Source organism: Lithobates pipiens, unplaced genomic scaffold (genome assembly GCF_037356315.1).
Source record: "Lithobates pipiens isolate NorthernLeopardFrog02 unplaced genomic scaffold, aLitPip1_a1.2 Scaffold_8, whole genome shotgun sequence".
NCBI classification, from domain to species: Eukaryota; Metazoa; Chordata; class Amphibia; order Anura; family Ranidae; genus Lithobates; species Lithobates pipiens.
In genome coordinates, this window is record NW_027507903.1 from 10220729 (window position 1) to 10234856 (window position 14128).

General features: G+C 48.7%; 1 protein-coding gene across 4 annotated transcripts in view; it reads left to right on the forward strand.

The window, feature by feature from the left end:
* Positions 1-1671, forward strand: part of LOC143962650 (multiple epidermal growth factor-like domains protein 11) — a 981904-nt gene extending 980233 nt beyond the window's left edge. For all 4 annotated transcript variants that reach the window (XM_077471986.1, XM_077471983.1, XM_077471984.1 and 1 more), the window contains one exon: positions 565-1671. In XM_077471986.1, coding sequence (XP_077328112.1) covers positions 565-740 — 176 coding nt within the window. In that variant the 3' untranslated portion in view covers positions 741-1671. The remainder of the gene's footprint in view (positions 1-564) is intronic.
* Positions 1672-14128: the final 12457 nt, after the last annotated feature.

Here is a 14128-nt window from a genome sequence, read left to right on the forward strand (position 1 = left end):
TATGGTCCCCCTAGCCACCTACTGGACACACTTCCCCAATCTCCATAAATATTCATGCTGCCTTTCTATTCTTGCTCCCACTGTGATTCTAGAATTCTCTAGATTGTGTGGGGGGGGGGGTAGTCAACCAGACTATCAGACTGTTAAATGTTGAGCAGACTAGAATGGTCAACCCCTGCTCCACTGATTACAGAGGAGCTAAACTAAGTGTACCTAGCAATCTACACTAACTGGGAGGGTGCATAGGGAATAAGGAGGGGCATAATAAACAGTCAGCCTGGGAGGGGGGGGGGTTTCCAAACCACTGGCCTTTGGGGGGGGGGGGGTCAGAAAGTATATACCTAACACCAAGGAGGAGTCTTCAGGATTTTGCTACTCACAGCTCCCCCTTGCTTGTAAAAAGCATTTGTTTATATGTTTAGCTTTTGCAAAAGATTGCTGTGTATCTAATCCTGATTCCTGATCAAGAAAGGGTTCTAAAAAAAAGTTTAACACAATCTGAGCAAGATGGGTGGCTGGTTGTCTTCTAATAATATTGTCTGCTTTTTTTTTTTTTTTCCATAGAGCCATCGCTCACCCTACTCCACGAGGCCCAACATCAGATCCCCAACTACATGCAGAATCCCTACGACTTGCCAAGGAACAGCCACATCCCCAGCCACTACGACCTGCTCCCTGTCCGGCACAGCCCCTCGCATGGAACTTTCTGGGATAAGCAGATGGAAAAGCAATCTTTATAGAAGTTTGAGGACCGTGACGGAGAAATCTCTCATTCTGCAATACGCCCATTCAGTGGGGGGCCAGCGCCACTGGGCACATGCATGACGTCATTAGGAGACTCTCTTTTTTTATACACATAGGATGTATCTATAGGACAAGTCACTGTGTGTATATATCTATGTATATGTGTGTGTATTAATCAGCCTCGGAAGAGGTGCACAGGAAAAGAGGGGGCTATTCCAGGGGATGTTCACAAAGATGAGTCAACTGTGGAAGTAGCAGTTTACACACAAGAAAGGATAATTATTGTACATACGTGTATATAGTTCAGCTTTCTCTAAATAACTGTATATATGTCATTTCCAATAGGAGCCGATGTTCAGAGGGCAATACTTACAGGTTTATTTAACAAGACAGAGAGCAGTAACAACATGCAAAGCATGAGTAGCCATATTATGTCGGCCAAACATGGCTGCCAGTTGGGTTACTACACTTTGCACCCCATCAGTGCTCCCTGCACTGGGTTATCAGATAAAACGGTCAATATCTTAATGAATGGTAAATGCAATATTGCTTATATATTCATGAACATAAGCTGTATTTCAGAGCTGTTTGCCATTGCTTGTGGACACATAGGGGTGTAGCTGCATAAGTCATGGGTATTGCAGGTTAGCCACAGAAACATTCTCAGAGGACTGTATCTGGGTAGTTGGCTATCAGTTAGACAGCTGCGTCCTGCAGAAGGCAAAATTTTATATCTATCGAGATGGCCACACGTTCCGGATAGAGAGGAGGGAATTACACAATGGAAGCTCTTGGACAAGCGTTATGCCATCTAACTGCTCTTGTGACAAAAAAACATCACAAAAAAGACCAAATCAGCCTGTTCCATGCCGAACAGATGAACCTTGTTTACTGCTAATAAAATCAAGCTTTTTATCCTTCTCCTCATTTTCGTGGACTCTGTCATTGTGTTGGGATGTAAATAGGTCGCACGATGGACGGGAATAGTAGTGACCCTTTTTTCGGAAGCATTTACCTATGAAAAAATGGGGACAATGCAGTTCAGGAACAGGTGTGCAAACTATTATATAGCGTACCTTGCTGCTGTTTTCCTAGGAGGTGACTTTCGGTTTGCTAACTGTCCTGTATTAGAAGAAATGGCATTTTATATTCTTTAAAAATAATTTTCTTCAACCTGCAATACCCAAATAATGAAAAAGTAGTGCAGTGGAGCCTGAAACAGTACTTTATCCACTGCCAATGTTATAATAGTTGTCTTTATGCCATTAGCCCATAACCCACCTGCCTGAATCTCTTTTTCCCCTAATTTTGAAGGAGGAATGTTGTCAACCCTAATGGCTTTAATCTCTAAGGAGATGCTCAATGTTTTAAAAAAAAAAAAAATCGCTTGTAGACATAAAGACAAACACAAGTGAGCCATGGCCCTCTGGTAGGCTGCGGCCTCCTCCACTCAGGCTTCCAGACAACTACACATGCCCTAACTTGCCACAGTGCCCCTAGGTCCCATAAGAGCCCTCACCCCAGCTCCTGCATTGCCTCCTAACTTGCTGCAGCTCCTCCAGCCCTCCATAGTGCCACCAACCTCCAAAACATTTTCCCACCATGCCCACCCAGTGGTTGTCAACCACCGAGCCATGGGCTTCTACCAGGCTGTGACCTCCTCTTCTCAGGCCTCCAGCCAGCTGCACATCGCCTAACCTCCCACAGTCCCCATAGGTCCCCTGAGGGCCCTCACCCCAAGTCCCTGCATTGCCTCCTAATGTGTTGCAAAGCCTCCAGCCCTCTACAGTGCCCCCAACTTCCAACATCATCCCACCATGCCCCCCATCCAGTGGTTATCAACCACTGAGCCATGGCCTTCAACCAAGATGTGGACTCCTCCTCTCTGGCCTCCAGGCAGCTGCACATCCCCTAAACTCCCTCATTGCCCCTAGGTCCCCTGAGAGCCCTCACCCCAGCCCCTACATTGCCCCATAACTTGCTGAAAAGCCTCCAGCTCTCTATAGTGGTCCCAACTTTCAACATCATCTCACTATGCCCCCCCATCCAGTAGTTATCAACCACTGAGCCATGGCCTTTTGCTAGGCCATCGTCTTCTTCTTTCAGGCCACTAGCCAGCTGCACATCCCCTAAGCTCCCGCAGTGCCCTTAGGTGCCCTGAGAGTACTCTTCCCCAGTACCTGCATTGCCTCCTAACTTGCTGAAAAGTCTCCAGCACTCCATAGTGACCCCAATTTCCAAAATGTTCCCACCATGCCCCCCATCCAGTGGTTATCAACCACCAAGCCATGTCCTTCTGGCAGGCTGTGGCCTCCTCCTCTCAGGCCTCCAGCCAGCTGCATATCCCTTAACCTCCCACAGTACCACTAAGTCCCCTGAGAGCCCTTACCCCAGACCCCTGCATTGCCAACTAACTTGCTGCAAAGTCTCCAGCACTCCATAGTACCCCCAATTTTACAACATTTTCCCACCATGTCCCCCATCCAGTGGTTATCAACTACCAAGCCATGGCTTTCTGCCGGGCTGTGCCATCCTCCTCTCTGGCTTTCAGACAGCTGCATATCCCCTAACCTCCCACAGTACCCCTAGGTCCCCTAAGAGGTCTCCCCCGAAGCCCCTGCATTGCCCCCTTCAAAAGTCATCAACCCTCTATAGTGCCCCCAACTTCCAACATTGTTCCACCATGCCCCCCATCTTCCCACAGTGTGCCCCTGCAATGCCCTTCACTCTCCCACACTTCCCCTTTAATACCCACAGCCTCCTGGAGAGACCCCCCAACCCCATCCAGAGACCCAAGCCCCCACAGTTCCCTCCTTGATCCCTCCAGAAACCTCATCCTCCTACAAGACCACCAAGTCTGCTGCAGAGTCCCCTAACCCCCCCACCAGTGACACCCATCCCCATCCAGAGCCTTCATGCATTTCAATAAATATTTTTTTATTCCCATACTTTTATTGTGTGTGTATAAACTTTTTTCTTTTATGTTTGGGTGTAGTATGTTTTGGAAGAATTGACTACTAGTCTAAACTGTTTTATTCCATTTGATAAAGTGGAACAGCAGCTAAAATAGTCTGTGGGTGTTGGGGTATTAGAATCCCTGTCAGTTTTGACCTTGCTAAGAAAGATTTTCCCAAATGCCCTCAGTTCTTAACATTAAAAATGTATGAATTTGAAGTCCTGCTTAGTGCGGCTCGCTGTCACTTATTGTGCCTGTATTCACGAGATGATGGGAGGAGAATGTAAGGACCAATGGTAAGGCAGATTGACATCACACCTCTTTCCCAGGTTTGGTTGGACAAGTTTATACTGAGCCAGAAAAGGGTATAGCTTAACCACTTCAGCCCCAGAAGAATTTACCCCCTTCCTGACCAGAGCACTTTTTGCGATTCGGCACTGCGTCGCTTTAACTGACAATTGCACGGTCCTTTTTGACGTCCTTTTTTCCCCACAAATAGAGCTTTCTTTTGGTGGTATTTGATCACTTCTGTGGTTTTTATTTTTTGCGCTATAAACAAAAAAGAGTGACAATTTTGAAAAAAACGCATCATTTTTTACATTTTGCTATAATAAAAATCCCCCAAAAATATATAAAAAATATATTTTTCCCTCAGTTTAGGCTGATACGTATTCTTCTACATATTTTTGGTAAAAAAAAAATCGCAATAAGCGATTATTGATTGGTTTGCGCAAAATTTATAGCGTTTACAAAATAGGGGATAGTTTTATAGCATTTTTATTAATAATTTTTTTTTAAATGGCGGCGATCAGCGATTTTTATAGTGACTGCGACATTATGGCGGACAAATCCGACATTTTTGGGACCATTGTCATTTATACAGCAATCATCAATAATTGTAAACCCTTACATATGCCCAGTGAAGTCGCTGGCTTCAGTTGATGCACATATTTATGTAGCACTACCCCCGAAGGAGCTGCTGGTTAGATTTGGGCTTACCGTTACCTTCTTCTCTCCACACTTCACGTCTAGGGGTGTCTCGTGGTAGATGGCCCAGAAACTCGAGAGACTGACAACAGATCCACTTGAATGGATTTTATTTACAAAACGTAGACAATGAAACAGTCTCTCAAATTGGGATCAGAGGTTTGGAAAGGAAGTTTAGGTACTCTTATGCCGCGTACACACGATCAGACTTAGAAAGCAGTTTTGCCTCAAAAATTGGCCGTCTGTGCGCTAGTCCGCCAGACTTTTGAAATGAACGGACTTTCCCGCACACTGAGAAAAGTCCATTCATTTTGAACGTGGCTCCAGGTAGACAGAACTAGCGAAGGAGGTCAATGTCGCCGCATCCATGGGCAAGACTGACACGTCGCTAGCCCCGTCACATGGTATGGGCTTAAAGGGGAAGCCCTACGCCGAAAAGAGCAGAAGATCACGGAGGAGCCTGGCGAGAAGACCCCCCAAGATGGAAGAAGACCCCCGGAGCTGTGCAATAAATTATTTTGAAACCTTGTGTTGTGTTTTATTAAAAAAATTTTCACCAGGTGAATGGGTAGGGGTACATGGTACCCAATACTCATTCACATAGGATGGGGAGCCGGGATCTGGGGGCCCCCTTATTAAAGGGGGCTCCCAGATTCTGATGAGCCCCCCGCCCGCAGACCCCGACAACCAACGGCCAGGGTTGTCGGGAAGAGGCCCTTGTCCTTATCAACATGGGGACAAGGTGCTTTGGGGTGGGGGGACCGCAGGGCCCCCCGTTCCCCAAAGCACCCCCCCATGTTGAGGGCACGCAGCCTGGTACGGCTCAGGAAGGGGGGCACTTGCATGTCCCCACCCCCTTTCCTGACCGGCCGGGCTGCGTGCTCGCATAAGGGTCTGATATGGACTTTGGGGAGGACCCCCACGCTGTTTTTTCAGCGAAGTGCTTCCCCTTTAAGTCCATACCAGGTGACGGGGCCAGTGATGTGTCAATCTAGCCACCGAAGGCAGCGAAATTGACTTCCTTTGCTAGTCCCGGCTACCTGGAGCCGCGTTCAAAATGAACAGACTTTCCTCCGTGTGTGGGCAAGTCCGTTCATTTCAAAAGTCCGGTGGACTCCCGCCATAGTCCGCCGGGTTTTTCGCCAGACTTAGCGCGCCGGAAAAGTCCGGTCGTGTGTGGGCAGGTCCGTCGTTCGGAAAGTCCAGCGGGTGTTCTGCCGGACTAGGTATACCGTACTAAGTCCGCCGGATAGTCTGATTGTGTGTATGCGGCATTAGTGTCAAAGTCAAATGTTGAAGAACTTGCTTACTTTGACTGCATGCAGAGAATAGCCATTCGCAACTGGATGTTCACTCAGGTTGGACAGTCCCTCTCTCACAAGGTCTAGCAGCCAACAAGGTGCTTACTCAGGAACAAGTCTCTGCCACAGACATTGCTGTAGAACGTACAAGATATGTCTCTGCCACAGACGTTGTTGTAGAACACATAGGGAAACTAAACTTGAAGAACACTTGTAGGAAACCTGGATCTTTCAGCCAGCTTGGTGATATCCACAAGACCGGATTCTCTTGGGTACTCCAGCTCCTCCAGACTCTTACTAAGAAACCAGCCCGTACGTGGCCTTCTGAAGAGTCCTCCCCTGGAATGCTTGAAGTCACTGGGTCTCTCCCAAACTGGAGATGGCACCCAACCACCTCAGAATCCTCCTTTAGCTTCCTTGCCTAGCCCCGAGACATCAAGATCGGGTGGATCCGCACCCCAGGCCATAGCCTTTCTGGAGGCTAGTCAGGAGGACCAGGACCATGAAGTCGGTACATCATTCTGGACCGGAACCCCAAACCACATGACGTCCGCATCTTAAATACCCTCTCCCAGAAAGACCAGCAAGAGCGCCACTCCCACTGGGCAGGCTCCAAGAGAGAGTAACTTAAGCACCTAACCAGACCATAGTTCCATGAAGAGACAGTGCCCCCCTGTGGCCAGGCTGAACATCTCATAGTCCAGTCAGACTGATGCTGAAGTCCTAATTTAGACAATTGTACCCAAACCAAACTGCAGTTTAGGTATAGCCTTAACTTTGAAAAACGCATAGCGCATGCTCTTCAGGAGCCGCTGCTACATTTAATATAATACATAAGTTGTACCTATTTATCTGCAGTCTTCTCTTCTCTAAATCCGGTATACCAAATGTATAAAGCTTTTCTGAGAGCAACAGAAAACAGGGGCCAGAAAGCTGAAATTACACACTGCAAAGATCAGTGAGGAGAGCACTGAGAACTGATTGGAGGGAAGTCGCACACTCAGGGCCGGCGCTACCGCTAGGCAAACTAGGCAGCTGCCTAGAGCGCAGACATGGCCACTGGTTTCCCTACTCTGCGCCGGTTTCCTAACACTCCACTGGCTTACCCACATAGGGCTTCATTCACAAAGCGGTATGATGCGGTATTTTAGTAGTGAAACCAGCCGCTGACGTCCTTAACTGCCAGTAACTGTTATGGTTGTTAAGGAGTGGGCGGCCGCCATGTCCTTAACAACTGATGAGTCATCAGCTGTAAGCAGGGTTCCCCGCTAAATGTAAAGAAAAGAATTCCCGGCATTAAAATATCACGTAAAAAAACAGCGTGCCCCCCCCCCCCCCAATGAAGGGCCTGGTATGGCTTTTGAGGGGAACCCCCGCGCCAAAATAATGTCGGCACCGCAGCTGATGTTCCCATTGGCTATCATGCAAATGTACTCACCGAGGCCAAGATGCCGAGAGCGGTCGCTGTTGCAACTCGGTGCAGACCACCCCTGAAGGTGACACAAAGGGTGGTTGGCACCAAGAGGCACAAGCTACCAGTAGGACAGTCACTTGCTAGCAGATCAGCAGGTAGCTTGAGCAGAGTTGGTAGGTAGGTAGGGGGGAATACTTATCCAAAAGGTTTCAGAGCCAGGCAGCAATTCAATGGGGCAGTCATATGGTGAATGCGGTGGTAGACAGTCAGCCTTCTTTTTATCAAAGACGTCCTTAAACTCGGAATAGGCCTGAGGAATGTGCTGTAGGTGATTAGCGGCGGGGGCCACTGTCATGCAAGGGGCTGGAATGGAATCAAAACAATGCTGCATACAGTAGTCGGATGTAAAAGACACTTCCTTCTTGTCCCAACTGATCTGGGGATCCTATGGCCGGAATCTGTAATGGTAAGTATGGGTAGTGTTTCCTGTGTTACTGGACCAGAGTGTGGCAGGGATCCGTCAGCTAAATGGACTAGGAGATGCGTTCCTTTATTCCGGCATGAAATGAGCAGCTGCTGTGCAAGGGAGATGTCCAGGAAGCAACTACATGCTCCCGAGTCAATCATGGCTGGGAGTGGGATCTTCTCTTCCGCCAGTTGTAGGGAAACAGAGAGAGTCACATAAGTTTGAGCAGGACCAATACTCTGATAGTTCATTATACACAGTGGGGGCAACTTACAGGGTCTAACGGGGCAGTTGCAAAAGAAATGTCCAAGCCCCTCCCACAGTATAGATATAGATTGGCCTGGCGTCTCCGTTGTCGCTCTTCTTGGGTAAGACGAGGACGGACCAGACCCAGCTGCATGGGCTCCCCCTCCAGAGCCAAGGGTCCTGAAGGAACCCGGAATGGGCGGATACGGGACAGTGGTCTTAGGAAGCATCCAACTGGGCCGAGGGGCCTGGAGGCGTTCAGAGGGTTCACGCATCCGTCTGTCCAGTTTTGTGGCTAGCTGGATTAATTCCTCCAGGGAGGCAGGAGTCTTTACCTGGGCCAACTCATCCTTTAGTACCCGGTATTGATAGTGCAGGGCCACCTCATTCCAGCTGGTGTCAGCTGACCACTTACGAAACTCAACAGTGTAATCCTCCACCGGTCTCCTCCCCTGTGAGAGGGTGTGCAGGGTAGCCTCAGCCGTGGCAGTATGATGAGGGTCATCATATAATTGTCCCATGGCCTCAAAGAAGGTATCCATAGAGTTTAACAAGGGACTTCTCTGTTCCATAAGGCTGTGGGCCCAGGCTTGGGGTTCCTCAGTCAAAAGAGAGATAATAAACCCGACCTTGACGATCTCAGAAGAAAAAGTCCTGGGTTGCAAGGCCAAGTACAGGGAAAAGGCATTTTTTAAAGCTCTGAATTTCTTTTGGTCGCCTGAAAATCGCTCGGGTGTGGGTACTCGTGGTTCGGGTACTGCCATCATCATGGCGGGTGAAGGCTGGACATGGGGTGCAGAGGCACTGCTGGCGGAGGCTTGCGTAGGATTTGTGGGTGCAGGAGCTGTGGCTAATTGCTGAAGCCGGCTGTCAATCTGTGTGTAGCCATCCTGTAGTTTCTGTACTGCTTTCGTGAGTGCCGAGACTTGCTGGCACAGGACTTCCAATGGAGAGCCTGCTCTGTTGGCCTCTGTCATGGCTGGTTCATACTATCATGCAAATGTACTCACCGAGGCCAAGATGCCGAGAGCGGTCACTGTTGCGACTCGGCGCAGACCACCCCTGAAGGTGGCACAGAGGGTGGTTGGCACCAAGAGGCACAAACTACCAGTAGGACAGTCACTTGTTAGCAGATCAGCAGGTAGCTTGAGCAGAGTTGGTAGGTGATGACCCGTGGGGGGTCCAGGAACAATGGTAGTAAGTCCGTAAGGCAAAGGCAGAATCCAGGAAGCAGGCCCGGGGGTCAAACACAGTTCAGATCAGAAGACAACAGGTACCAGGAACACTGAGACAAAAGGATAATCCAAAAGAAAGCCAGGGGTCGATCACAGGTGATAGCAGACAAGTCCAGATGCAGGCCGAGGGTCAAACACGTTCTGAGAGCGGGAGTCCAAGGTCAAGCCAGAGGTCGGGTCGGGAGAAGATCAGCAAGGTCGATAAGGCAATCCGGGTCACAACGGGTAAGACAGGTCACAAGAGCAGATGTGGGAATCACAGGAAGCTGAAGACGAACCAGCAGTGTATTTGGATGCCAACACTTCCTTTATAGGTCAGTGAGGGGTCATGCAGTTTAGCGCATTCCTATTGCGCACAATTGTGCGCCAGAGCGCCGTACCCGTGCACATGCGCACGGGAATGAGCAGCCTATGACATCGGCTCTTGGGTGTTGCCGCGGCCATTGCAGGTAAGGGAACCTGGCAGCCACGGGAACCCTACTGGGCATGCGCGAGGCTCTGCTCCTCTCCTCTCTACTAGCCCGGTAGCGGAAGGAGGAGGGAGCCAAGTGGTGATGTCATGGGCCGCGGCCCGGACGTGGGAACAGGATACCTGTCAAAGACAGGTATCCGCTCTCCCTCCCCCCCCACAAAAGGTGCCAAATGTGGCACCTGAGAGGGGAGGAGACAAATCAGCTGAAGTTCCACTTTAATGACCAGTTCATTTTTTGCAATACGGCACTGCGTCACTTTAACTGACAATTGTCCGTTCTCGTGTGACGTTGTACAAAAAAAAAAAAACAATGTATGTCCTTTTTTCTCACAAATAGAGCTTTCTTTTGGTGGTATTTGATCACCTCTGCGGTTTTTATTTTTTGCGCTATAAACAAAAAAATAGCAACAATTTAGAAAAAAAACAAACAATATTTTTACCTTTTGCAATAATAAATATCCCCCCAAAAAATGTAAAAAACTAATTTTTGTTTAGGCCGATATGTATTCTTCTAAATATTTTTGGTTAAAAAAAAAAAAAAAAATCGGAATAAGAGCATATTGATTGGTTCGCGCAAAAGTTATAGCGTCTACAAAATAGGGGATAGATTTATGGCATTTTTATTATTTATTTCATTATCGTACATCATGGGACACAGAGCCTCAAGTAATTACTTGGTGGGTTATGGGCCTACCTTCAGGTGTTGACACTGGTATAACCAACAGGGCCGCTGATAGGCCAGTACAACTGGCCCTGTTGTACTGGGCCCGGCCAGCAGGGGGGCCCGGGCAACCTAAACAGAGACCTAATTAATGATAAAAAAAAAATCCAATTAATGTTAAAAAAAAAAAAAATCCCCCAGCCACCTTGACTGACTCTCTTCCCCCCCCCCCCCCCACCCCTTGCCGTTCTTTTTAAAAAAAATTTTAGGCCGATAGCTCAATAGGCAGGGGGAGGGACTATTTTCTCTATTTCGGAAACGGAAGAATGTCCTCTCTGCGCCCGCTCCTCATGCTGGCTCAAGTTCCGGCCAGCGCGTCCTCTATATTGCCTTCCCTGGCGCGGAGTGATTCCTCCCCTTCTGCTATGTTCTTCGCGCCGAGCGGAAGAAAAAAAAGTAGCAGATCGATCTGGCATCTGACTGGAAACTTTTGTGGACACTCGTACTCCAGTCCAGACAGCCACCAGCAACAGGATCAAGGAAGAAGTGACTCCTGGGGCCCGGCTAACACAGAACACAGACAGGTGTGTGCTTGCTTGGGGGGGGGGGGGTGGATTCAAGATCTACTACTACTGCAGCAGCATCTTTACATTATGCCATTGGCAGCATGGGTGGCACTGTCTGCAGGTAGCACATGCGTTATGGGCAATAACGCATGCGGCATGGGTGGCACTGTTACAGCAGAATATGGCATTGGCATCATGGGTGGCACGGTCTCTGCAGGCAGCACATGCATTATGGGCCATAATGCATGTGCTGCCTGCAGAGACTGTGCCCCCCATGCCGCCAATGCCGTAATGTGCTGCAAACAGTGTCACCCATGCCGCCAATGCCATATTGTGCTGCAGACAGTGCCATCCATGCTGCCAATGGCATTATGTCAGCAAGTAGCACATGCGTTATGCCATTAGTGTCACGGCTGGCACTGTTTACAGCACGTTACAGCATTGGCGGCACTGTCTGCTGGTAGCACATGCTTTATGGCCCATAACGCATGTGCTGCCTGCAGAGACAGTGCCACCTGTGCCGCCAATGCCATAATGTGCTACAGACAGTGTCACCCATGCCGCCAATGCCGTAATGTGCTACAGACAGTGCCAGCCATGCCTATCGCTTGTAGACAAACCTACACTTTGTTTCAAGGCGGGGTCTGGGGAGGGGCTGGGACGGGGCGGGGCTGAAGGAGGGACCATGGGCGGGGCCAGGGGTGGAGCTGAAGGGGGCCCCGTCAGGTAGGCTGTACGGGGCCCCATGATTTCTATCAGCGGCCCAGATAACCAATACAGGAATTTCACTCCCCTATATAACCCCTCCTCCTTCCAGGAGCACTCCGTTTTTTCACCAGTGTCTAAGGTGTGGGCACGAGTGAAGATGTGCTCTGAGGAGCTCCTAGAGAGATCCATGGCGAATTTAAAGAACCTCCACAACCAGATCCATCCTCGCCACTGAGGCCAAAGGATGGTACCTGGACCTCGATTCAAGAACAAGGTTTTGCCTGTAACGCTTCTCTTTGAGAGCTGGACCCTAGGAACCAGGACGCTTTTTTGGTCTTGCTACATTTCCTAAAGTTGTCCTGAGGGGTGCTATACAAGGCCCAAAGGAGCGGAACCCCTATTAAAAGGGCCCCAGATTTGAGCGTGTGTTAACGCAGTCCACCGTGATGGGTAAAGTTTGGATCTGCTGTTTCAGCAGTATCCTGCAGTGAGGATAAGGTAAGAAAAAAAAAAAAAAAGTTATACATTTTCTTTAAAAAAAACAAAAAACAACCCCTTATATGCCTAAATGCCATAGAACAGCACTTTCTCAATAAATGTGTTGTCCAGCGGAGGGGGTTCTTACTTTTTCCTAAGGGAATTAAAAGGGTGGATGGTTATCAGCTGCTTATCAGCTGAGGGGAGAAGTTATCCCAAATCATGAAAGCTCTGCAGAGTTTAGCAGCATGCTGACAGAACCCCCTCTCCTCCCCCTTTTCCCCTCTCCTGAATCTCCTCTTATAGAGGTGTTTCAGCGTCTTTGCTTACTTTTTTTGTAGGTATCCCAGCCTGCTGTTGAGCGACAGTTTGTTTTTGGCTGAGAAGTGGCTAGCTTCACTCTCCCTTCAGGTCTGCATGATGCAGACCCGTATGCCGCTCGTGTGCGCGCAGGAGCTAGGTACAGTATATTGAAACTGAGGGTGGGGGTTGCCGAAGGACGCAGAGAGGCGTGGCCATAGGGTCACATGATGCTGTGTACGGGACACAACGTCCATCCACACAGCATTTGATTACTGAGGGGGAAGTGCTGTGGATGCCAATCAGGTCCACCTGAGGCTCACACATTTAAAGCACTCTCTGTTACAAAAGGAAAGCTTTCACTGAGGAGAGGAGTCTGTTATACTAAGAGACATCTAGTGCGGGGCACGTAAGGGTGTAAAACAGGCATTTTCAGTACAGGAAAAGAACTGTTGTTAGCATGCATTGTTTGGCTAGAACTATTTTTAACAGATAATATTGTGTGTACCTCTGCTTTTGTGCTTAGCATTATGTCTTCCAGACCTACCGTAAAGGTACCTAAAGTGTCACCCCCAGGCGCTGGGAACCCCAATCATGCCTCTATACTGTCTTCCTCTTTGGAGAGATCAGACATGGCAAGCCAGGGTGAGTCATTGGAAGCTAGCGGTGGTGCAACTGCTTCACACACTTCAGCCCCTGTATACGTGACTGAAGGAGCAGTTTCCTCTGCCCTGCAGGGCTTAGAAGGAAGATTAGCGACTTTAATCGCATCATCCATCCAAGTGGATAGGAAGCGTCCTAGATCCCCCTCCCCCACCCTAGACTCTTTACAGTCAGTGGAGGGTGCTAAAGAACTATGGGGACAAGGCGAGGTTTTACCCGCAGATGACTGGGAAGAAAAACAAACCGGTTATTCCTCTGCGGAGGAAACAGTACTTGGCGTTTCACCTTCACAAACTGAAGTACAGAGCCTTACAGAGATGGTCCGCTCTACTTTCAGGCTACCCCTAACAGAATTAGCTGAAGGTCCGGTCTCCTCCTTGGGATCCTTGAAACCTTTACAACCTTTACATGCATTTCCCGTACATGCATTACTTGAAAAGCTAATTTATTCCGAATTAGATCATCCGGATAAGCATTTCTCCCCTCCTAAGATTCTCAAATCTCTATCCTATGGAGGAAAAATTCACTAAAAGATGGAAAGTTCCAGCAGTGGACGCTGCGACTTCCAATGTGAATAAAAGTTTAACTTGTCCAGTGGACAATGCACATATGCTTAAAGATTCAACAGATAAAAAATTGGAAGGTCTGTTAAAATCCTCTTTTTCCTTAGCAGGGACTGTAACTCAGCCTGCAATCACAGTCATAGGCATCTGCCAGTCCTTAAAGCGGTTGTAAACCCTTACAAACCACTTTGACCTACAGGTAAGCCTAGATTAACGCTTACCTGTAGGTCCATGAAATATCTCCTAAACCTACATGGTTTAGGAGATATTTGCCAAAAGACAGGCACCGCTGTCTACGGCGCACCGCTGTTAACAGTGATATGCCTTGAGTGGCGGCTCCCGTGCGCATGCACGAGAGTGACGTCATCG